This window comes from Oncorhynchus gorbuscha, linkage group LG14 (assembly GCF_021184085.1).
Source record: "Oncorhynchus gorbuscha isolate QuinsamMale2020 ecotype Even-year linkage group LG14, OgorEven_v1.0, whole genome shotgun sequence".
NCBI classification, from domain to species: domain Eukaryota; kingdom Metazoa; phylum Chordata; class Actinopteri; order Salmoniformes; family Salmonidae; genus Oncorhynchus; species Oncorhynchus gorbuscha.
This window is the reverse complement of record NC_060186.1, coordinates 14,681,319-14,705,464: the sequence shown is the minus strand read 5'-3', so window position 1 is coordinate 14,705,464 and position 24,146 is coordinate 14,681,319. Positions and strand designations below refer to the sequence as shown.

The window sequence follows — 24,146 nt, the reverse complement described above, 5'->3', positions numbered from 1 at the left end:
TGTACGTAGCAGCACATGTTATGGTGTTTTATTATGTATAGGTATGTGCAAAGGGGTGCTTCACTCAAAGCAAAACAAAAGCTAGAATAACTGAACTGGCGTGGTCGGTCGCACAACACAAAATACTCATTTACAGGAAAAAGGACAGCAAAAATAATGGATTCTATTTTTACACTTAATTTACAAAATATAATAAAATTTGTATAAAAAAGTATATACATTCAATATCTATCTTCAATTGAAGATGTTTCCCATTTTTCTTAAAAAAAGAACAGTCCTCGCTGTTAATATCTCCTCATATAATTTTTCAGCCTTTTGTAGGCACAATGCATTATTATCCTTTTACAATCAAGCGTTGCACATTTGCAGTGTCCATCATTGAGAAAGTGTCCATTCACTGAGGTAGTATTTTTCTTTGGTAATCCTCATTGTGAAGAAAAACTCAAAGGAATGTCAGTTTGTTTGAACGCACATATTCAGTTATGTGCTCGCTCGACCTTGCTGACTAGTAGCAGTCCTGTGGAGATCATATGGTTTCTCATAGATATTATCGCCGCTCTTTTCCGATTCCGATTTAGAATTCTTTGACTGGACGCTGTTCTTGTCTTCCTCGCGTTCCGAGTCTGTGTCCAGGGCTGCGTAGGGATTCTCGTGTAGCATCATGCTGTTGTGCAGGGCCAGTGGCGGTGGTCCAAATCCGGGGTATAATTCCTGTTGAGGCCTCCATGGGGCTTTCCCAAATGTTCCTGCGAGAGAGAAGGATGGAGGGAGATACAGGGTAAGGCCTGAGACATTCACACGTTGTGCTAGTTGTCAAGAAAATTAGTACTCAATAAATCACTTAGTAATTGAGTGAATTTATTTTCTGAGTGGACTTAAAATGTGCTTGACTTGACCCAAATCCATACAGAGAAATTTCCTCAGACGTACCCATAAACGTGTTGGAGGAGGAGAGCCTCGTCTCCCGAGGTCGGCCGTACTCGCTTCCATCTCCCTCGTCCATGGAGGGGGGGCCTTCGCCCTGTAGGTGGTGTGGCCCGTGGAAGCTGCTGCCGTTGGGCATCTGCATCAGCACACTGGGGCTCCCGTGGTCAAATGGGTCCTGGAGGGCCCCGCCACATGGATAGTAGTTCCTCCGCTTGGAGCTGGTCAGGCTGCCACTGTAGGAATCTATGCAGATGGGCCGCTGGTCCATAGCACAGCCTGTACGGAGAGGGGAAGAAGTTACAGTGAGCCATGGGAAATCAGATCATTATGACAGCAACACATTATTGTTATTGTTTAATTTAGGGAAAAATACTTATAATGCTACAATTTAAATATATATATATATCTATCTGTTGCTCCAACCTGTGAAAGCCTCTGGGGATTCTTCGGTGTACATGTTGCCTCTCCTGAGGAGAGAGCTGATGGGTCCTTGGTAATGGCAGAGCAGGGGATCTATGGCCGCCTCCATGTCTGCTTCACTTCCCGTGTCCAGCTGACACAGACCTGTACGAGTCACATGACATATTAGTAACGCATTGGTACTTGCCTCAAATGACTTACACTATTCCAATATGTATTCAGGTGAAACAATACATATAGAAAAATGCTCAGAGTACAGTTGACTGATCTAATGCACATATTCATGACATAAAAGTCTCCATGCATTTCCAATGAAATAGCTGCTCTCCTACCATTCATGTCTTTAGGCTGCATGTAGAATCCACTCATGGAGGAAGCCATGAACTGGTGGTTGCCACTGCCACTCTCTGAGGGGACATAGCCATCTTGTCTGTCGGCCAGCGTGCCCTGAGAGGACAGGTAGCTGGGGATGTCTGCAGGCAGGTTGGTCTCGTCTGCAGGGAAAACACCATGGAGGGAAACGTCTCAGAAATGCTTCCATAGAGAAATACAATGCCCAATAATAATCTGTTCAAGGCAATGGTCTGTCACTGATTCATTTCAAAGCAGTCGTAAAAGGTGTGGTTTTAACAACATGCCAGCCAAAGTATGTGGAGCTGGAGCCCAAAACTCAAGCTCCCCCAAAAATGTAATTTTATGTTTGAAGGAGGAGGCAACATGGGCATGCAAGTACTGAACTCTTCAAAACCAGTTCCGTGCTGACAAAATAGAATGGCACCCTCTCCTCACCTGTGTTGGTGACACTGCAGTCCTCGTTGCGCCGACGCGTATGGTAGATGATGACCACCCAGACCAGCGAGGTGCCCACCACGCAGCACACCACCGCGATGATGACGATGCCCACCGTGGTCCAGCCGTCCTCGTCCGAGCCTACGCCTCCCGAGGCGCCCACCCCCACGTCACAGTTGGGGTTGGGCAGTACGGCTAGGCGCACGTTGCCTCGCTGGGTGCCCAGCGTGTTGGACATCTCGCACGTGTACATCCCGGCGTCGTCCTCCGCTGCGTCCACGATTATGAGCAGCTGGTTGCCGGCGGCGAAAAAGTGGCGCTCTGTGACCACAAGGGGGTTGTCGTCTTTGGTCCAGTTGAGCCTGGGGGAAGGGCTGCCGCCGGCGATACACTGGAGGACCGCAGTCTCCCCTTTGGCCACGGTGCGGTCCATGAGAGGGCGCAGGAAGGAGGGCGTTTCTGGAGGAGAATGGGGTAAGGGGGAATGTTAGTTGTCTTACAGTCCCAAAACGCCTGATTTATACGTCATTTTTGGGGGGGAAAAACTTATGGAATACCATTAAATTAAATTGATCTGTGACAAAATGAAGAGGCACACACAGACAAATGCAAAGTTCTTTGACAGCAGGTGAAAATAGAACGAACAATTCTCACCTAGCACAGTTAGCGTAGCGTTAGCTGATATGGCTCCGGCGGTGTTCTGGGCGGTGCAGCTGTACAACCCGATGTCCTCTGTCTTCACATCCACGATGAAGAACACATCGTCCTCAGGCATCACGTGCATACGACGCTCCCGGGCGGCGGGGAAGTCTGTGCCCCCGTCTTTCTGCCAGGCGATCTGTGGAGACGGGTGACCCACGGCGGCACACTCCAGTCTGGCTGTGGCACCGGCCCGGATACTCAGGTCCATGGGCATCTTGGTGAAGGACGGAAGCACTGGAGGGACAAAAGGGATGGACATTTTATTTGACATCTAACTGCACCACCACTTCAAGAGCAACATGACAAGGTTTTGCAATGTCAGTCATAATGAGATTCCTTATATGTTCTTAGGGCACTCCATGATGATACTTGCATTGTACTTGTGCACTGGTTCGTCATAGTTTATCATGCTGAGAGTTATACTAAGAAAGACAAAACTCTTGAAATAACCAGTGTAAGGGAATTCCGCCCTTTGTGCACACAAGTGACCCCAGGAAACTTTGATCAGAGGTTAGTTTGTTTAATAATGATTGCAATCTGGAGTATTCACCCCCCCTACTGAGGATCACCCCGCCCAGGGTGATGTCTCTTAACTTTAATACCATATAAGCTCATAATTAATAGTTGCTAATACACAGATGTCTCTGCTAGGAGTTCAGTTTATTGTTATTTGCAGTTAGTTTCCCAATCCTTCTTCCTCCTATTGCTATCATGTGCCAGCAGAAGTAAGACTGGAACATAGTATCAACAGGAACTGAAAGTATAGTTTCAACACACATGAGGCAGCGCACAATTGGCTCAGCGTCGTGAGGGTTTGGCCGGCCGGGATGGCCTTGGTCCCATTGCGCTCTAGCGACTCCTTGTGGCAGGCTTGGCACATGCACGCTGAGTTCGGTTGCCAGCTGTACGGCGTTTCCTCCGACACATTTGTGCGGCTGACTCCGACTTTTGCACAGTTGACCTCTTCATGCACTTACAAAGTCTACCACTGATTCTCAATCTCAAGCTAAAGCAAAACATGAATCATTGTACTTTTGTAATTACATGTGTTCCTATAATCTACAGATATTATACAATTCCTTTCACTTGTCAAATCAATACCAGTAGGTTATTTAACTTACTGTTGACAGTGAGCTTGGCCTTGGTGGAGTAGGAGGAACCAAAGTGATTTGAGATGACACACTGGTACTTCCCCTCATTGGTGAACTCTACACTGCGTAGCTGCAGTGTGGTGGTGTACTCTGTAACCTCTGTTTCACGGCCTTGGCCTCCCCCCTGGGCTCTGAGGTGTGCCTGGTTGTGGATTTCAGCGTCATTCAGGACCTCATTGTCCTTCTTCCAGGCAAAGGTCATGGGTGAGTCGCTGGAGCTGGCCGCCGAGCACACGAAGGTGACGTTGGTGCTTTTGATGGCCGACTGGGTCTCAGGTTGCACCGTGATCTGAGGATTGGGGAAGTCGTCTGGTTGGAAGACAAGAGGGGAAAAAACATTAGTTTCCATTTGATGTGAATGGAGCTAACTCAAAGTGACATTCATTTTGGGGCTAAACAGTTTTTGTTAAAACCGTGATGGTCCACAAACAGCTTAAATATGGAAATTATACTATTTTATGCGCCAAGAGAAATGAGAAATGTTGAAAGCTCCGAAGGCAAAGCACCTCAGCTCTAATAGTAGTCATTACTTAAAGAAACTGATCCCAGAAATTCCTCAACAATTATTTATTTTCTCCCTGCTCTCTCTGGCTCCACCCAGCCAAGCTGTTAACTCACTGAGTTTCCACATGGTTCCATTACTACGCTGGCTCCATCAGAGTGTCCATGAGTTGAAGGAAAATATGGAACAATCTGGGTCAGTTCATAAAATGGAAAACCTGTCACGGCTAAATGGCTGTTTTTAACAAGAGCTACATTAAGAGGCCTTGTGTGTGTGTGTGTGTGTGTGTGTGTGTGTGTGTGTGTGTGTGTGTGTGTGTGTGTGTGTGTGTGTGTGTGTGTGTGTGTGTGTGTGTGTGTGTGTGTGTGTGTGTGTGTGTGTGTGTGTGTGTGTCAGTCACACTCACCACACACAAAGTCCTCCTGTCTGACGGTGAACACGCTCTTGCCCTTCAGCATCAGGGGATGGGCACAGCTGGCGTTCACGTAGGGCAGGAAGGCCTGCTCCGCCACCCACAGAGGAAACCACTTGAGCTGGCAGTCACACAGCAGGCTGGATGTGTTCAGGTGCCTGGGAGGGAGAAGGTACTGCATTAGAGCCAGGAATCACAAGAGAGACCCAGCACAAAGTTGTTACATTTGAAGATAATCACTTTTATGAGTATAGGTGCTTTTGAAGTAATTGTCTATGGAGGATTCTTCCTTTCCTCAGTTAGTCCAGAACAGTGACTCTGGTCTATTGGCATTGTATAATATGAATGCAGTGTGACTGAACCAAGAGATACTTACAGTTCCTCAAGCTTCTTCATCTGCACAAAGGCATTCCCTTGGACCGACATGATCGCATTGTTACTCAAATCTCTGAGAAGGGGGGGAAAGAGGGGAGAACGGATGTATCTTTACACAGAAAGATGGCAAACTTTCCCCTCCATCTAGGCCTATCTGGAGGAAGACTGCTAACACTTCAATAATCAGAGAGAGAGAGAGAGGGAAGAAAAGGTCTTGAGAACAATAGAAATCTGGGCAGCACCGTGCTTTGTTAATCAAGAGGGGCCCGACTTCGGCTCCTTTGAGCTCAGACACGACTGGGGAAAAAAGTTAATTACAATCAAATGCAGCTGTTTCACAGATAGAAATACACACACACAGATGTACACACACACACACTTGTACACACAGAAACCAGCACACATGCAAGCACGAACACACAGGCGCACACAAACACTCCTCTCGCAATGCCTAAGCAGTTAGTGATCAGTAGTCTCCCAACATATGGAGATGGTGAATACCAGACAGCTCTGTTTTTCATCAAAGTGTGGACAAGAAGCAGGGACGAGAAGCAGAGGCAATAAGGTCATGTGGTTCTCACTAACAGGCTTTGTTTCTCATGGTTATGGATTCTCCCATATTTAGTTTACAGCTTTAGGACAGTTGAGACAGACGTATGAGGATATTGATTTGAGGTCAACTCACAGGTGCTCCAGTGTGTCCAGGCCAGAGAATGACTTCTTGGTCACCGAGCGGATTTGATTTCCTTGAAGGAACCTGAGAAAAGGATATTTGAGTTTTCATTCAAATACAGCAATTTATATTAAGATAACAAGAAAATACTTCCAGTTAAAATCCGTTCTCATGGTCCATTTTATAGTTTCTAATCTATCTTCTGGAAACTAACAGGTTAGAAGACAACGCCAAGGTAAAGTCAAGCCTACTCACAGTTTCCTCAGTTTGTCCAGTGCAGAGAATGGTCCGTTCATATCTTCAATGGTCCAGGAGATTTCGTTGTTCTGCAGATCTCTATTTCAACAAAAAAACAAAAACAAACCACAGTGTAAAAATCCACACCCAGAAAACAACTGCACTCTTTATAGTCTCAGCAAACCTTGGTGCGGCTTTGCGTTTCGTCTGGAGGACGAGAAAATAGTCAAAGTCTTTACATTTGTATTCAAATTGGTCCCATCACTGGAGGATGTTTCTCGCAAACTTTGGGGCTTTTTAAATGTTTGTGATGGTTTCTCCGTGTCTCGCAGCATAACACTGCTTCACATGCAATGCAGCGTGTTTAACAGGGAGGAACTCAAACCCACACGTTGGTTCTTCTTAATTTAGTGAAAAATTATACGTTTTTAGTCATGGGTTTTATGGCTGGGGTAAATAACATTTTAACTATATATCAAAGGGTTTTGAAAAATCCGAAATATCTTTTAACCTAACTGAATGTCATGTGCACACAGCAGTACATCATGTCTGCTAAAGAGATTTGCTGGATGTCGTCGCCCTTCCCCCGCTCCTTCACTCTCAAGTCTCTAAATACTTTCAAACAGCTAGTTTCCTCCTCTGCATGCCTGGTTACAAATTATTGGGGTTGAGGAGGGGTGGAGAGGGTAGAGGAGCGGGTTGGGGAGAGAGGCTGGGGGGTAAAGCCCTCTAAGCCACCCCAACTCCCCGTCCACCAACCTACATACCTGCCCTCTGTTGACCTTTCACGCACAGTTAACATTTGGTTCCATTTAAGAGAGGGACCAGGGCAATGTTAAGGAGCCGGTCTGGAGATGGGGGGGTGGACTCAGTCTCACTCTGCTGACTTGTTGGGGTTATGTCTGGGGAGAAACCACAGGCAGTACGTTCATCTATTCCACATCCCGAAAACAAACAAGGCGGGAATATTTACACTCACGCCTCAATGAGTGTGGAGAGGGACAGGGGGCGAAATGCAACAAGCAGGCAGCATCTGAGAAGTTAGCTAGCTGCTAATGTACTCTCATAGAAGTGAAATAGGGCTTCTCTTATAGAACACAAAGCAATGATAAAGTGTAGGCTGATGGGGCCTCCCAAGTGGAGCACTGCATCGCAGCGCCAGAGACATCACTACAGACCTGGGTTCGATCCCAGGCTGTGTTGCAGCTGGCCATTGTGCTCTAGCGACTCCCTGTGGCAGGCATGGCGCATGCACGCTGAGTTCGGTTGCCAGCTGTATGGTGTTACCTCCAACACATTGGTGCAGAGTCCGTAAGGAGTTGCAGCAATGGGACAAGACTGTAACTACCAATTGGATATCATGAAAAAAGGGTAAAATATATATATATTTTTAAGTGTAGGCTGATGAGGAGTTTAAATCGAGTTCATCCCTAAACTCCCATGAGCCTTGAGGCTTCTCAAACAACATCAGGGAAAACTCTAACCAGGATTAGTGATATTAACCATGGCTAATGCACTCACTGCCAGTGGGACGTTGAAAATAATAATTTAATGCTTCGGCACATTATACAATAGAGCTGTCATCTCTGACAAGTAATTCACTGAAATTGAGTTTAGACATCCTTATTCAAACGTACAGCATCTGTAGGTGGGAGAGTCCTCGGAAGGCTCCATCTGCGATGAAGCTCACACGGTTGTTCCCGATGTGGAGTTCGTCAAGCAGGCTGAGGCCCACAAAGCTGGACTCCTCCAGTCTTGTCAAGTGGTTGGACGAGATGTCCCTGTCGGGTGGAGAGAGAAGGAACATCAGCATCACACAGTTCAAACCCCAAGGGCAAATGGAAAGGAGGGGGGGGGGGGTAGAAATAAACAGTTGAGGTAGAGGAAAAACTGGCCTCAGATCACTAGGAACGTGCACCAACTATAGACAGATTAATCTATGAATTACCAATAAGGTAAAAACCTTGTTAGATTGTATCTTGCACAGCTGGTCTACTTTGTTTAACCGTATGCAGACTAGAGGTCGACCGATTAATCGGAATGGCCGATTAATTAGGTTTGATTTCAAGTTTTCATAACAATCTGTTTTAAAAAAATACATTTTTTTTTACACCTTTTATTTCATCTTTATTTAACGAGGCAAGTCAGTTAAGAACACATTCTTATTTTCAATGACGGCCTAGGAACGAGGCAGAACGACAGATTTTTACCTTGTCAGCTCGGGGGATTCAATCTTGCAACCTTACAGTTAACTAGTCCAACACTCTAACCACCTGCCTCACGAGGAGCCTGCCTGTTACACGAATGCAGTAAGCCAAGGTAAGTTGCTAGCTAGCATTAAACTTATCTTATAAAAATCAATCAATCCACGACATCAATGCCTTTCTTAAAATCAATACAAAATTATATATTTTTAAACCTGCATATTTAGCTGAAAGAAATCCAGGTTAGCAGGCAATATTAACCAGGTGAAATTGTGTCACTTCTCTTGCGTTCATTGCACGCAGATTCAGGGTATATGCAACCATTTGGGCCGCCTGGCTCTTTGCAAACTAATTTGCCAGAATGTTACGTAATTATGACATAACATTGAAGGTTGTGCAATGTAACAGGAATATTTACACTCATGGATACCACTCATTAGATAAAATTCAATAAATGTTTTGTTTTCGAGGTGATAGTTTCCAGATTTGACCTAAGGCTCGTATTTCTGTGTGTTTATTATAGTTAAGTCTATGATTTGATATTTGATAGAGCAGTCTGACTGAGGGGTGGTAGGCAGTAGCAGGCTAGTAATAGTTAAAGGTATATGGTTTAGAGAAATAGTCGACGCGTTATAATTCCTTTAATAACTTGCTGCTGAACTTGAAAGGGGTTCCTTCGTTATTTTACCGTTCATGTCTTCCATAGAGAATGTCTTGATCTACTTCAAATAAGGTCTGTGTTTCGTGCTTAAACCGCCTCTGTTCATGTCTTCCATAGAGAATGTCTTGATCTACTTCAAATAAGGTCTGTGTTTCGTTCAGGCTTAAACCGCCTCTGCGTTTTGATACCCGTGTAAATCTCACTAGAATAAGGTAACGTTTGTCAAAATATTTTCATAAATCCACTCTACAAAGAAAATGATCTTGGCTTATATTTGGCCAATATTGATCACAGTTATCTTCTCCTATGGATATCCACACAGTTATAAAATTGGCAAGGTGGTGTAAGCCTACACGAAACACAGACCTTATTTTAAGTGAATCTAAAAATATCCTATGCAATAAATGAATGAAGGAACCGCTTTTCAGATTTTGCTAGAAGGTGTCATGGGAATTATGACTCACACTTTGGTAGTCAATTCTTACCATGTCCATTATTAAAATAGGATTTCCTGCATATATTCATCACAGGTAACTTAAACTCTATTTTTATTCAAACAGTTGAGAGTATTTGTCTCCTAAGCAGACTCTCCAGTGTCATTGGGGCGACAGGGTAGCCTAGTGGTAAGAGCATTGCAAGTTCAAACCCCCGAGCTGACAAAGGTACAAATCTGTCGTTCTGCCACTGAACAAGCAGTTAACCCATTGTTCCTAGGCCGTCATTGAAAATAAGAATTTGTTCTTAACTGACTTGCCCAGTTAAATAAAGGTAAAATAAAATTTAAAAAATTGTCACTTCAGAGCTGTGTGTGTTTTACAGATGGCAGAGAAAAGCAGTGTGGGACTATTGGCTCCCCAATGGTGGAACAAACTCCCTCACGACGCCAGGACAGCGGAGTCAATCACCACCTTCCGGAGACACCTGAAACCCCACCTCTTTAAGGAATACCTAGGATAGGATAAAGTAATCCTTCTCACCCCCCCCCCCCTTAAAATATGTAGATGCACTATTGTAAAGTGGCTGTTCCACTGGATGTCATAAGGTGAATGCACCAATTTGTAAGTCGCTCTGGATAAGAGCGTCTGCTAAATGACTTAAATGTAAATGTAAAATGTATTACATTGAATTGGCACCAGGGAAAGCAAAGTGTCTTATTTGTGATAAAGATGTAAGCATGGTGTCAGCAACAGCTAAATCAAAAAATACCACCAACCTGTGGAATCACCTTAAAAACACCCATCAAAAAGCCCATAATATGTATTATATTAAGTTAAAATAAAAGTGTTCATTTAGTATTGTTGCAATTGTCATTACTACAAAAATGTATATATATATTTTTTTATAAATAATCGGCCGATTAATCGGTATCAGCTTGTTTTGTCTTCCAAAGTCAGTATGGGTATTAAAAAATCATAATCGGTCTACCTCTAATGCAGACAGTATAAAAAGTATTAACTTTGTACTAGAAATCCTCAAATGCAAACATCAGACGAAAAAACTAACAAACCAGGAAGAAGGCTATTTACCAAAGAGTGGGAGACAAAAGATCAGTCAACTGCCAATTTGTTTAACGCTCAGGCTCACTTGATAAGAGAAATGGAAAAAACAACCTCTCCCCTCTCAGAAACAACCTTGTCGCTAGTAAAAAAAAACATGGCGGACTTAGTAATTGGCCAGTGCCATAAACAAAGTTAACAACAAAGGAAACAATATGTTGCTGCCGCCACTTGTGGTTGCAGACACTCTGGTTGTGAAATCCCTCCCTCCTTCTCCCCCCCTTTCTCCCCTATAGACGTGGCGAGGCATTAAAGGAAGGGGGCTATAGTGGCGGGGGTGAAGTGGGGGAGTAATATTTTGTCAGGAAACCTGCATTGATGTTGGCACTGGGCACTAGGGGTGGAGGAAGAGAGGGTGTGTGTGGGGGGGGTGGAGAGTTGGAAACTGCGAGGAAGGTGGGGAGAGCAAAGGAGAGAGAGAAAGAGAGAGGTGTTGGGAGTTCACAGTGTGAATAGGAGAGAAAGTAAGAGGGAAAAAGAGAGGGAGGGAGAAGAAGAAGAAGAAGAAAAAAAAAAAAAAAGGGTCACTCACAGCTCGCTGAGTTTCTGGCAGAACTCCCAGGCGTCGGGCTGGATCCGGCTGATGGCGTTGTGGCCCAGGTGGAGCTGCTGCAGAGTCAGCAGGCCGTACAGCCAGCCCTTACTCACCTCCGTCAGGTTGTTGTAGTCCAGCTGCCTGCAGGGACACACAGAGACATACAAAAAGAGGTCAGTCATCAACATATAGACACACACACAGACAGACAGAGATGAAGACGTATGCTGGCCTGGACTGATCCCACACTGTATAGGCTATAGTCAACTATCGTTGTCTAGACATATAGCTGCAAATACGTATCCAAAGATGGTATGCAGACACTTGCACCCAGACGTATGCTGTTAAATCCACCAATGTACACCAGTAAAGGAAGACACATTTTCTTGTCACAGAGGACAGTTACTTACAGGACCTCCATGTTACTGAGGCCCCAGAAGGCTCCGTCCATCAGGCGGCTGATACCGTTCCTCTGGATCTTCAGCGAGCGCAGGGCGTGCAGACCGTGGAACGTAAGGCCCTCCACCCTGCGCACCCGATTCCTGTTCAGCTCCCTGCAGGGTTGGACCACAACCAGACCGTAAGAGAACCGCAGCATCATATATGCAGGGTAGGAATAAGAGTTCACTCAACTCAAGAAGTGAGGTTGAAAAGGAATCTAATTCATCCAAGAGAAGCCAAGAAGATGTCAATGACTGTTGGAAGAGTGGTCAGAGTGGTTAGAGACGTCAACGCACTGTCAATGAGTGCCGTCACAATGTGTTTTCAGGAAGTTCACAGAGCAGTCAGAGGAACATCAAAGAGTAGTGAAAAGTCGTGGACCGTTACACAACCGTTCAAAGAGCGGTCATAGTATAGTTTGAGGTCAACCCCAACAGCGCTTAAAGTGCAATTGTCACTTACAGGTGCTGGAGGTTGGGGAGCTGGAAGATCTTGGCAGGGATGGTTGAGAGGCGGTTGCGGTTGAGCCTGAGGACCTGCAGAGTGCTGGACAGGTTGACAAAACAGCCTGTCTCCAGGGTGGAAATGCGGTTGTTGTTCATGATACTAGAGGAGAAGAAAATACATAATGTGATATTGATCATATAATTAATTCCAAAGAGGAAAAATGACCAAAGAATGTTGTAGTTCCACCAAAATGTTACTATTTGATCCAAACACTTATATCATATCCTTGGACGGAATTTAACCATGCATTTTAGTTAAAAAGTCCAAACGGACAGACTCACAGGTTCTTGAGAGGCAGCGCAGGGAAGGAGTCAGCCTTGATATCCACTATGCTGTTATTGCTGAGGTCCAGGGTCTCCAGGCCTTGCAGGGGCCTCAGCTGCTCCAGAGAGATCTTTGTGATCCTGTTGTTTGCTCTGAAAACACAGATCGAACGGCTCCAATGAACGATAGAAAATACGGTGTATTTTAACAACGCGGGTCACCAGTCTAACGTTTCCAGACATACAAACACTCAGAGCAGTCAATTAGCGGGCGGTATTATATAAATGACCAAACTCGCCCGAGCATTTCCCTTCGACCCTCACTACCCCTGTTTTCCCATTATTATTATGTTATTAGACATTTTTCCTAGAACATTGAGTCTCTCCCTGAACCATGAAAAAGACCACAGTTCCCTTGTTGTCTAGGAAAGGGGGGAGGATGGGGCAATACTAAGGCTAACCAATGTCACTACTCATCTCAACAGGTCAAAACAGCCGTTTGTTTTAGTGCTGTGTTATTTTGTTTATAAGGTAATTACTAACAAGGTATTTAAAAAAAATAACCTGCCAATTACTTGGCTGATGAATACCATTCCCTCAGTTAAAGCATGCCTCAGCAGAGGCTGGCAATTTCCTGAGCTGCACGCCTCCTAAATTGCAGTGCAGGGACTGCTTAGTTATAAACAGTGTCTGTACAGAGCCGTCTTTGTGTATGGGCCTCGATGGGTAGAGAAAGGGAGAGTGAGGGAAAGGAGTAGGAATTCCCTCTAATACACAAACTGCAGGCCCTGTTTCAGTATTAATTGCAAGGCTAACATAACAACAACCCCCCCCCAAAAAAAAAATATATATATATATATATATACTTGTATTAATGCATCAGTTCTTAATTTGATCTTCTTTATGATACATATTTTTTGTGCATTTTCCTGATACTGACCAAAGTGTTTGCGTTTTCCCTATACTGTGCATGCATGCAATGCACATGTCAAGATACAGCCCTTTGGAGAAATGGATGGACATTGACATGGCTGAGAAGTACTGGTTTATGTGAACACTAGCACCCTTCAAGAAGCTGCCAATAAGAAAACAACAATGAAACGGACACACGGAACCAGCACAAGTTGAGAGCCAGACACAAAGTCTCAAACTGACTCAGCTCCTCTGTACCCCTGGCCAAAGCGAGACTAAAACAGCACTGAAGATACAATCAAGCGAGAAATTGAGCACAGTGGCAACGTAGCTTCTCAGTCCATCATAAAGCCTCAGAAAGTGGGATCTTTGACTTGGACAGAGCAGTCATTTTCCACACATTTCTCTAAATCTGCCATCCATACCTCTCTTATGACTAGGCTCCCCACGTTGAGACAGTGACACCCCTTGGCAGCCTTACCACCAAAACATACAGAGGAAAACAGACGAGTGTGTCTGTCAGTCAGTCCAACCTGGAACAAAGGCAGTACCAGGAGGATATATGGATAGAGGCCCAGGAAGGAGAGGCTGATGGGGTGTCTGGGGCACGTAGGGGTAGAACCTGCCACAGCACGTCCCTCTGCCTAGCCTCCGGCAAGGCCAAGACTCAACGCTTGGTTCTATGCCAACCGACTGTAAGAGTGTGGAGCTGAGGGTGGGGGTAGAGTGTGGGGCTGAGGGTGGGGGTAGAGTGAGGGGCTGAGGGTGGGGGTAGAGTGTGGGGCTGAGGGTGGGGGTAGAGTGAGGGGCTGAGGGTGGGGGTAGAGTGAGGGGCTGGGGGTGGGGGTAGAGTGTGGGGCTGGGCGTGGGGGTAGAATGTGGGGGCAGAGTGTGGGGCTGAGGGTGGGGTAGAGGGTAGGTTCTGGGAGGCTGAAACTAAATCCCCCTTTTTTTTCTTAAACACTCAGTCACTGCCTAAAAATGGTTTTATTTCATTTTTTAACACAGTTTAGGCAACAGCCACAGGCTGAGCTAGGTGCGGTGCAGCACACCACCCGCAGTAAAAAGAGTACAAGCCAGCCTTTTGTGTGCAGATTTGCAAAGGGCTTTCCACGCACCACGGCCTCTGTGGTCCCAAACAAAAGGGGCACACACCACCTGGGCCTGGGTTTTCATGTTCCCCTGACTGGTCGCTGAGAGAAGAGGAGAAGAAAGGTTGGCGAGAAAAATAGAAAGAACCTGTATTTCCAGTTTTGTGGAGCCCTGGATATTTTGAGGGGAGGGGGCAGTTGAAAAGCAACTGTCAACGCTGGCTGCTCAGTCCATGTTCCTCTACAAAAGACATACTGACCCTGGGGCCTGTCAGCTGGAGGGAGGTGTGATGTGGTGGTGATGATGATGATGAGTCCCTGGTCTTTGTACCCCAACACGTTCTCCCTTCCCCCCACAGTAAACATCTGACCAGCTGTGGAGACCAGACAACTCATATACGAACAAACCTTGTTTGTTTGAGTGCAAATGGGCCAGATACATCCAAGATTCCATTCAGCTGCTTGTGATGCTAACCCTCAGCTAAGTTGTGGACAATTAGCAGCCCCTCCATCGGAGAAGCCCCAAATACAACATGGTGTCCCAAGCTGATGTTGTTAATGCTTACTCTCTGACACACTTCCCACTTCAACCAAAACAGTGCTGCTACAAATGAGCCTCTCCGTGGCTTTAAAAACTTGACATGACCCATGAGGAGCATAAGAATCCATACAAGAGTCATGTCTTGGGAAGTACAAAGACCACACAAGTCAAAGCCTTTTATAACCCTCATGAGGACCCCTATTTTGAAGGAAGTGGTCAAGACCATCCGGCAAAACATGAACTACACACAGCAGAGGCCAGCCCTCTCCAGATAGACAGAGAGATAGGCTACATGGGGACCTACAGGAGCTGTTATGGCTACACTTGCTTGAATCTCAGAGACCACTGAGCAATTCATTGAACCCGGTTGTATTAACCTGTAAGTACAACATACTACAGAATCTCAACACCCAGCCAACTCTAACCTTAAACATTGTGGCAGATGAGGACGGTGATATCAACTGAGACTGTGCAGTTGAGGCCTACAGGGATAGATGTGGAGGAGAACGTGGCTACGGTCCATTCAACAAAACAGTTCCTCTCCATCTCTCTCTACTCCCCTACATCTGCCCAGAGATCTAATGAGAGCTTTTGAATGGCCAACCAAAACGCTGTGTACCGGAGAGTTTCATGTGCTTATCTGTTGATCTCCACCCGTCGGGCCAACATACTCCACGGACAAATAAGCAGGGGCATTGTCCATTCGGACGGCACACACTTCAAATTTGTTTAACCAATTTTCTCGCAAATAAGGTTACTATGCACTGTTGGGTTAATAGTTTCAAGATCTGCCTGTCATTCTCGTTTGGGTCTCTTCAGGTTTTAGCTTCTCATTTTAACACACATTGAAACGTATGACCAGGGAAATTTAAAGCATCTATAAAACGGTGCTTTGTTTATTCATTAAACGAATCAGGTAGCACATGCATGTGCCCCAATTTGAGGAAACTCCAGGCTTTTGGGTATAGTAGGCAACTTAATAACTATTTGAATAGAAGGCGGTGTACCCTACATTATTGCTGAGCTGATCCTAGATCAGCTGAAATGTGCTGCCGGACTAATTAAAGTGTACTCTAGGGACGACACAGCAGCACATCTAAATTTGAATTACACCTCTGTCTAATTTGTCCGTTTTCGAGCAAATCTACTCCATATTTTTGGGCTGTGTTGCCTTCACATGCCGAATGTGTTTATCTGAAGAAATATGACCTACATAAACAAGACGACAGTGTCAGACTATTATAGACAGCTGACGCTGCAACAGAAATATTCCTTAAAGAATTTTCAAAATCCATATAAATTATAGCTAAACCGCAGAGGCCGCTGTCAGTCAGATACACACATACGCAAACAAGTTACCCCAAAGGCAGCAACACTTTTTAATAACGCAATAAGATGGAATCAACAACGGAGGCCTGATAATCCTGAAACCCCCCTTTTCTCTCCATTTAGTACAGTCTGATTTTTCCTTCCATTCGCACATACAGGAGATGTTCTTCCCCTTCCTCCATTTCTCTGGCCTGGGAGGGGAGTAATGAAAAAAAAGCCCCGGGGTATCGAATGCCACTTATTCAAACAGCCAGGCAGACATAGCGGCAGCTCTCGTCAACTTCCTTGACCCCACAGCCCAGAGTAAAAACAAACGTCAATAACCCCGCAGCTGGTAGTAATTGAGTTGTGATCATCTTAATTAATTGAACAATTTCCCAGGAATTTATGGTAGGGGGTGGGTGCTTTAACCAGATTGCTGTGAAACCACCTCTCGTTGAGTTTGGTGGGCTCTACAAATGATCTGGTGATTCCAGGGCTGATTAGGTATTTGGAGAAGACGGTTTGATGGAATCTCTGTGTATGGAAAAGGTTGGAACTGGAAAGAGCTTCATATACTGCTTATCTACCAATTCGTCCTTTCTTCTGTGGCTAACTAAGCTGACAGATATACTTGGATGTCTTGCTTACAAAGCTCTTGGCAACAAACATTGTAACTTTGTAACTCAATACTGTAATAATCTAATATCTACTAAAACAGTGTTTCCCAACCCTGGTTCTCAAGTACACCCAACAGTACACATTTGTATTGTAACCCTGGACAAACACACCTGATTCAACTGGTCAACTAATCATCAAGCCCTCAATTAGCAAGAATCAGGTGTGTTTGTACAGGGCTACAACAGAAATGTGTACTGTTGGGGGGTACTCGAGGATCAGGGTTTGGAAACCCTGTATGAAACCAACATTATAACTCTTTCTCTCATCGTTCAACCATGTTTCCCTTCAGACAGTTAAATCAAATCAAATCAAATCAAATCAAATCAAATCAAATTTTATTTGTCACATACACATGGTTAGCAGATGTTAATGCGAGTGTAGCGAAATGCTTGTGCTTCTAGTTCCGACAATGCAGTGATAACCAACAAGTAATCTAACTAACAAAAAAACTACTGTATTATACACAGTGTAAGGGGATAAGGAACATGTACATAAGGATATATGAATGAGTGATGGTACTGTAGTTGATGCGGTCCTACTGCAACCTGACAATGTACAGGAACAATGTCGTGATGATGTGTTAACTGTGCTATTAGCAATTTGGGTCAGATGCTGGTGTAGTGTTTAATATAGTCTCTGATGTGTGCCTGGGCCGCCCCAGCTAACGCAGCAGCCCTGCTTCTCATTACAGGCGCCAGTCTGAAAAATAAGTCATCTGATGGCTTCTCAAAACTCTGTTCTTTTTCCAATAGGAAATACCACACACATATTCTCCATCAATGATGCCAATACCAGCAACAAAAAGAAAGAGAGCGGGGGGGAAGAGGAATTTTGTATTTACAACCCCCCCCCCAGAGATTTTAGTTGCCGAGTAGACACTAAGCAATGCAACTGGGAATACTACGCATGCACCCACAGACACAAATGAACACACGTCGTGGTAAGAAAGTATGAATTGATCATTCCCAAATGTACATTGAGGATGACAACTAGGCTGGCTGACATACTTTGGAACATTGCTTTCAATGGTGAAATATATTGGAATTGTTCTCCTATTCATACATTATATGTTTTAATAAGAAGCATCAACTAAATATGCACCTTGAGTGGAGATTTGAGAGTAGAGGGGAATACTATTGTACAAATCCTAAAACCTCTGAATGTTGTCAAAACAATAATGTTCATAAGTTCATAAATGAATCAGCCCTATTGGAAATCCAACCAAATCAAATCAAACCAAATCAAACATACCCTGGGGCACTGTATTTTGCTTTAGTTCCAGGTAATACTGCCAGCCACATCTGTGGCCTATAGGCTATACACCTAAAAGTCTGAAGACAAATTGACTAATAGCCGACGTCTGAAACCCCTTAGGCTTCTTTCTCTGGTGTTACTGCTTGTCAAGTTCAAGCTTGATGAGGAATATGCCTCTTCTAGTTTTTGAAATGGATGCATTCTTGTTGGGAAAAAAACGTCATATCCATTGATTTTGTGAGACATTGTGCCGGGGGAAAAGTTCAAAATCAATGCCTTTGAAACCTCTGACATTGTCGGGTCTATTTGTCTTTGAAAACACATGAAAGCCCCACATTGCTCCATCATGTTCTGGGGCCATCCTACTAGGAGTGCATACAAACACTCAACCTCCAGATGGATGAAATGCCACACTACTCATACAATCAATCAATCAAAATGATTTATAAAGCCCTTCTTACATCAGCTGTCGCAGAGGGCTGTACAGAAACCCAGCCTAAAACCCCAAACAGCAAGCAATGCAGGTGTAGAAGCACCTAAGTAGATACAGACTTTCTATAACGGAAATGAGATGGACGGACAGAGAAGTCTAATCTTACGGATCCCAGATCAACATTTATGGAAACGCTGGAACCACCTCTGGCGATTCCATTTTTAACAATTACATTTATTTTCAGACATGTGAGTGACTTGTCTCAAACTGGCTGCCATGTCTGGGACAACCCAGTCTGGGAACCAACTCAGCCAAAAGGGCTTCCACCAAGGAGGAAGGAGCAGGGCTTAGCAGCTCGACACTGTTAACTGGTACTGACAACTCTGATGGGTGGGTTGGTGGGGGGAGGGTTGTTTCAAAAGTAATTCATACTTACAGAATGAGGGTGGTGATGTTTGCCGCATGAGGGCCCAAATCAGGTACCGTCTCAAATTCATTGTTGTTTAGCTTTCTGTAAACATACAGGCATAAAGGTTGTTTGTCACATGTGGTGTGAAGGGGCGGTGGAGGGAGAGTGTTTGTGACTGATGTTTTTTACTCTAGGAAGTACAGAACACAGAGTATACTTACATCTCACTTAAGTGCCGCAGTTTCCTAAACACAGTGCTGTCGAGCGACTGCAATTTATTATGGCTCAGGTCCCTGTGAAGAAAGACGTTTGTTAGAGGAAAGTTACACAACATGGAGGGCCGTTCACTTCACAACCAATCATATACTGGCCTTTCTGTTTTTAAACAGGAGACATAAGTTGTCTGAGTGAGCCTAGCCTATACAGCTCCAACTGAAGTAATGTGGGATAGCAACTGAGTCATTTTCAAAACAAACCACTTGTATGCAAAAAAAGTAAAGCTAGCCAGCTATAGGCCTAGTTTTGGCATAGCAGCCTTTTTTTAAACATTGAGAGAAAATCCAGCCAGACAAGCTCACGCATCCAATCCGCTCTTGAATCACCGAGCCAAAACAGACAACCAGATAAGTTATGGAAGGGAGAGATTCCATTTTTTCCCTTTTTCAGAGGGGGTGGAAAACAGGCCTAGAGAAGCCTGCCTTGCCCAGAGTGTTGAAAAGCTGTGGAGTTATTGACGCTGCTGCGCACGATCAACATTGTGGTGCCAGACCCTTTTTTTGGCTTGCCCCCATCTGGAATCCATCAACTGGAGCTGAGAGGAGGGAGGGGAAAAAACTAACAACTGGTAATCTATTCACAATGGAAGTGAAGTGAGTTTCCAAGCAGAAACACTCCTGTTGCACTTTTCTAGATCTGGCCCTGGTTTTATTCTTCATCAAATCGTTTTTTCAACTCTTCAACAAGAGTTTTACTTCTCTCTCTGAAACGTTTTTCCCTTCCCAACATGCAGCTGTATGTTTTTTTTCCCACTAAATCGGGCCATATGGGAGAGGTGGAGAGGTGTAGTATCAAAAATGTCCAGATAAGCCCTGAGGGTTTCTGACACTTACACTTCCTTCAGAATTACAGGTCCAGAAGTGGACCCGATTAAATCAGTAGAGCCAGATATGCTTTGGCCTGTATATATTAGACTGTGCGCCACACATTGATCCGTGTCTGAAGAGTGAATGAAACCAAGCTATCCATCCTCTTAGTAATGAGATAAGATAGACCTGCTGGTTCTTTGATGTGGTTCTTAAAGCACTTGGACTAATATAGATCACAAGGGAAAATAGGTCATTGATTTCCAAGCTGACAAAGGCATTCCCTTACCCACCAGCTAAAGCTCTTACGTTATAATCCAGAGCGCTTTCTCTCCTTATCTTTGAAGTGCCATAACATAATGGCTTGATCTCACACGTCTCGCTCATGTAAATCTGTGAAACGTAAAGTTATTTTATAGGTGAGAACTGGCTGTGGATGGGATGGTCTGGTAATACAGCAATGTTGAGTGAGTCTCCTGAGAGAGCTTACCTCCTCAAATGCATATTACGCTACATTCCAGGCTATAAACCCGAAAAAACTCGGAAAAAACAAAAACTCATCTAGATTTGAATCGTAAAATCTTTACCCCTCACTCACTCACCGAGACATTTGAAGCTCAAACTAAATGCCTCTCCCTCCTTCCCTCCCACATTCACTCGCTCCATCCATCCCTCCTTCCCTTGCTTTCTCTCTCTTTCAGAGAGTTTGTACGAACTAATCCAACAGTGGCTCCGTAATCAGTACCATCGGTGGCTCTGGAGATGCTAATTCAGCAGAAATAACCGGGTGCTGGAAAACAAAGGGCAGGGCAGTTTAAGATGTGCTGGAGAGACACTCGTAAATTAGCATGCCGGAGTGCAAAGAATTTTCCCCGTGTGGAACTTTTTTCTCCCTTTTTGGCTGGCTTGCATGGTTAAGAGGCTGTGCCTGTGTTTTCTGGCAATGTGAAATTTCCAGAGCGGGCAGCACACATTTTGTAAATGCCAAACAAACATTCTAACAGGGGACTAACTAGCCTAGCTGTGTTGTGAAATATGAACTAGAAAAAACACAAGCTAGTAGTGAGGATACATCAACATGGTGCAGTCTGACTGGAAGCCAGGCAGGCAGACCTATGAACATCTGCTTATTAATACATGTTAAACAACCATTTGAGTCGTTACCATGGGAGATTGGCCTGGAGTGACTATGACTTCATTTGACATTATGTATTTATTGTCCTAATAGTCCTGGAGCCTGAAGAACTTCTGAGCTCACATAATATGGAAAGAAAGGCCAATGATGGTATCACCTCATAAACAAAAGGAAAACAATTGTCATTCAGCAGTTGGTCTCATCTAGGGCCTAGTGTAATGGACATCTGTATTCTGCATTAGCTCCTTATCATGATGTCACCTGATATTTACATGCTGAAAAAGGTTCAACAAGTTGTCAAAATGAATTGTAATGAGTTGTTTATGATGGCATTTTAGGCTCTTCGTTCATGGAAATTGTGATAGCACCAAAATCCCAAAAGTCTGTTGAAAGGTCTCCATGAACTATTTTTTTAAATTTTAAACTTTATTTAACTAGGCAAGTCAGTTAAGAACAAATTCTTATTTTCATTGATGGCCTAGGAACAATGGGTTAACTGCCTTGTTCAGGGGCAGAACGACAGACTAATACCTTGTCAGCTCGAGGATTTGAACTATGCAACCTTTCGGTTGCTAGTCCAACTAGCTCTAACCACTAGGCTACCCTGCCGCCCCCAAACTATATAACGTTGGGAAATGATTGTACCTCACTGCACTGACAACAAACTCAGAAGCAAACAGTACTACCAACTCACTAGCCTACTGATGTTGGCATGTCTTGTTGGGCCTACTGGGTGATTGGAATAATCCTAATATAAAAGGCCAACTAATGATTCACTAGTGTAGAATGACTGACAATGGGACACTGATGTGTAAAGGTCATCCGTGTTATATCTTCTTCTAAAACGGCTGGCTTTATTACTCACAAGACTGAGCTTCCCTCTTGTTCCTAAGGAGTATGGCACACATGTCCTATGGGTATTCCCATGGAAGAATTGTAGGCAGTGTGACATTTCAAGAAATATGTTTGATTTCAATTACAGTGTTGTTCGAGTGCAAAATCTAAATTTCCTTGATGTTTAGAGTAATTTCCTTTATCTTAAATAACACCAAATGTTGCTAAGGAATGATAAACAATCGAGTATTTGAAATTTGAAATCACAATAAATAAAAATCCAATAATATAATTCTAAATGTGACAAACACAACTTTTATTCAGTAAATATCTCTATACCTCAGTTGGCAGAATATGGCGCTTGCAACGCCAGGGTTGTGTGTTCGATTCCCACGGAGGACCAGTACGGAAAAAGTACAATAATGTACCAAGGTGCACTGGATGAGAGCGTCTCCTAAATTACAACCAAAAAAATCAGTTCTGGCCTTCGCACCTTGTAAAATGGAGAGGCCTATCGCGCGTTATTGCGAAATACTTTCTAAACAAACAGCAAATCAGTCCCGGGGAATCAAAAAGTAATGATTTAGGACTAATTTCCCTTTCTTGTTGATGTGAAGTGAAATAACCTTTGTTTCCAAACGGTTTCATTCTCTTCGAATCGTCAGTAAGTAACAACCTAACAAAGTTGGCAACAATGTAACAAATCACATAACGTTAATTCTCTGCATAAATGTATCTATCATTCCATTTATACACTTGTTGTAACTGTGTTAAAACCTATATCTATCAAACTACTCATTTCAAACATAGGTGTGAAAGGTAATTAAGATAGCTGTTCGTATCTATGGGCAGTGAAGATTAAATGGCAAATCAACAAACGCTCTCTAAATTGACTTACAATTGTACGGTCCATTCGGGAAGATTTTCAGGAATTCCACGCCTTTTCAACCGACTGCAGTCCAAAAGGTCTCCAACACATGTGCACGGAGACGGACACGTCCTTGTGTTTTCATCATATCCAAGTATAAGTTCTATTCGGGAAAACAGTAAGAAAACGACCGCATACATCGCAGCATTGAGAGGCTGCATAGATGCGGACATTTTAGCCACACTGAAGTTCCCCCCAAGTTTTAGAGAAAAGCGCGAGAAAATCCGATATAGTAAAAGTTCCAACCCAAGGACAATGTTGTACGGTTTAGTCAGAGGTTTGGTTAGTCCTTAAATCCAATTCCTCGACCGTATTCCTTTGAAACTACGAACATGTAAAATATTTTTACGGGACCCAAACTTCTCCATACCTTCGTAAACGTTTTAGCCTGTAATAGCATATTTTTTGCCTTGCACTCGCAGCAGCGACTACTTTCAAGGCTCTCAACAGCGCGCCTCTCTATTGGTTGTTGTAGTGATACGCACCGGCGGGGGCAGGGGTGGGGGTGGGGGTAAATAGTAGGCCTATTTTACAACTGTTCCAGATTCATTTTATTCAAATTTTACACAACTTTGTTTACACCATAATGTTGATGACACAAACAGACGGCTTATTCTTGTCGAACGTAGACATTTCACATAAATATTTGCTAATGTGTGTCAAAGACAGTCTTAACACAGATAAAACCAAGGTTTTTGAGAACGCCTGGCCAAGGGTCATTTGTTTTATGACTTATTACTGGTTGTAAATTCTCGAAAGCTTAACAATATGTCGTCTCTGATAAATGATTACATTTGTAAGATGAAGGCTACTTTCCCCTCTCGTTGCTTATTACCATGTGAAATACAACAGGTGTAAAACAGTACAGTGAAATTCTCACCTTGAGAGCTCTTTCCAACAATACAATGACAATAACATAGATAACAGAAAATAGAATAAAACATGTAAGTAATAATAAAAACCAAACAAGAACTACTATTAGAATGTAAGAAACTCCCGTCTCGTTGTTTATTACCATGTGAAAGACACATCATGACACTTCATTGGCCCATTGCAATGTATCGAGCCTTCCTGTAGGCAGAGTGTGAAAGAGCAGTTTCCTGTAAATGCACTTTTTTGTTGCTTCTCCTCGTCTTATCATTCAATCTCCCATGTTATTAGGTGTGACTGTGGACATACTGTA

At 43.9% G+C, this 24,146-nt stretch overlaps 1 protein-coding gene across 1 annotated transcript; it reads right to left on the bottom strand.

Annotated features, from left to right (window-relative positions):
- Positions 1 to 23,391, bottom strand: LOC123994507 (leucine-rich repeats and immunoglobulin-like domains protein 3). The gene is made up of 19 exons (XM_046297181.1): positions 22,934 to 23,391; positions 19,206 to 19,277; positions 19,012 to 19,086; positions 12,374 to 12,508; positions 12,048 to 12,191; positions 11,555 to 11,698; positions 11,142 to 11,285; positions 7,826 to 7,969; positions 6,207 to 6,287; positions 5,964 to 6,035; positions 5,280 to 5,351; positions 4,898 to 5,061; positions 3,960 to 4,298; positions 2,791 to 3,072; positions 2,137 to 2,595; positions 1,680 to 1,841; positions 1,351 to 1,491; positions 931 to 1,203; positions 1 to 746 (listed from the first exon to the last, which is right to left on the bottom strand). Exons 1-19 carry the CDS (start codon positions 23,134 to 23,136, stop codon positions 481 to 483), a joined length of 3,372 nt encoding a protein of 1,123 aa, XP_046153137.1. The 5' UTR covers positions 23,137 to 23,391; the 3' UTR covers positions 1 to 480.
- Between the last annotated feature and the right edge of the window lie 755 nt (positions 23,392 to 24,146).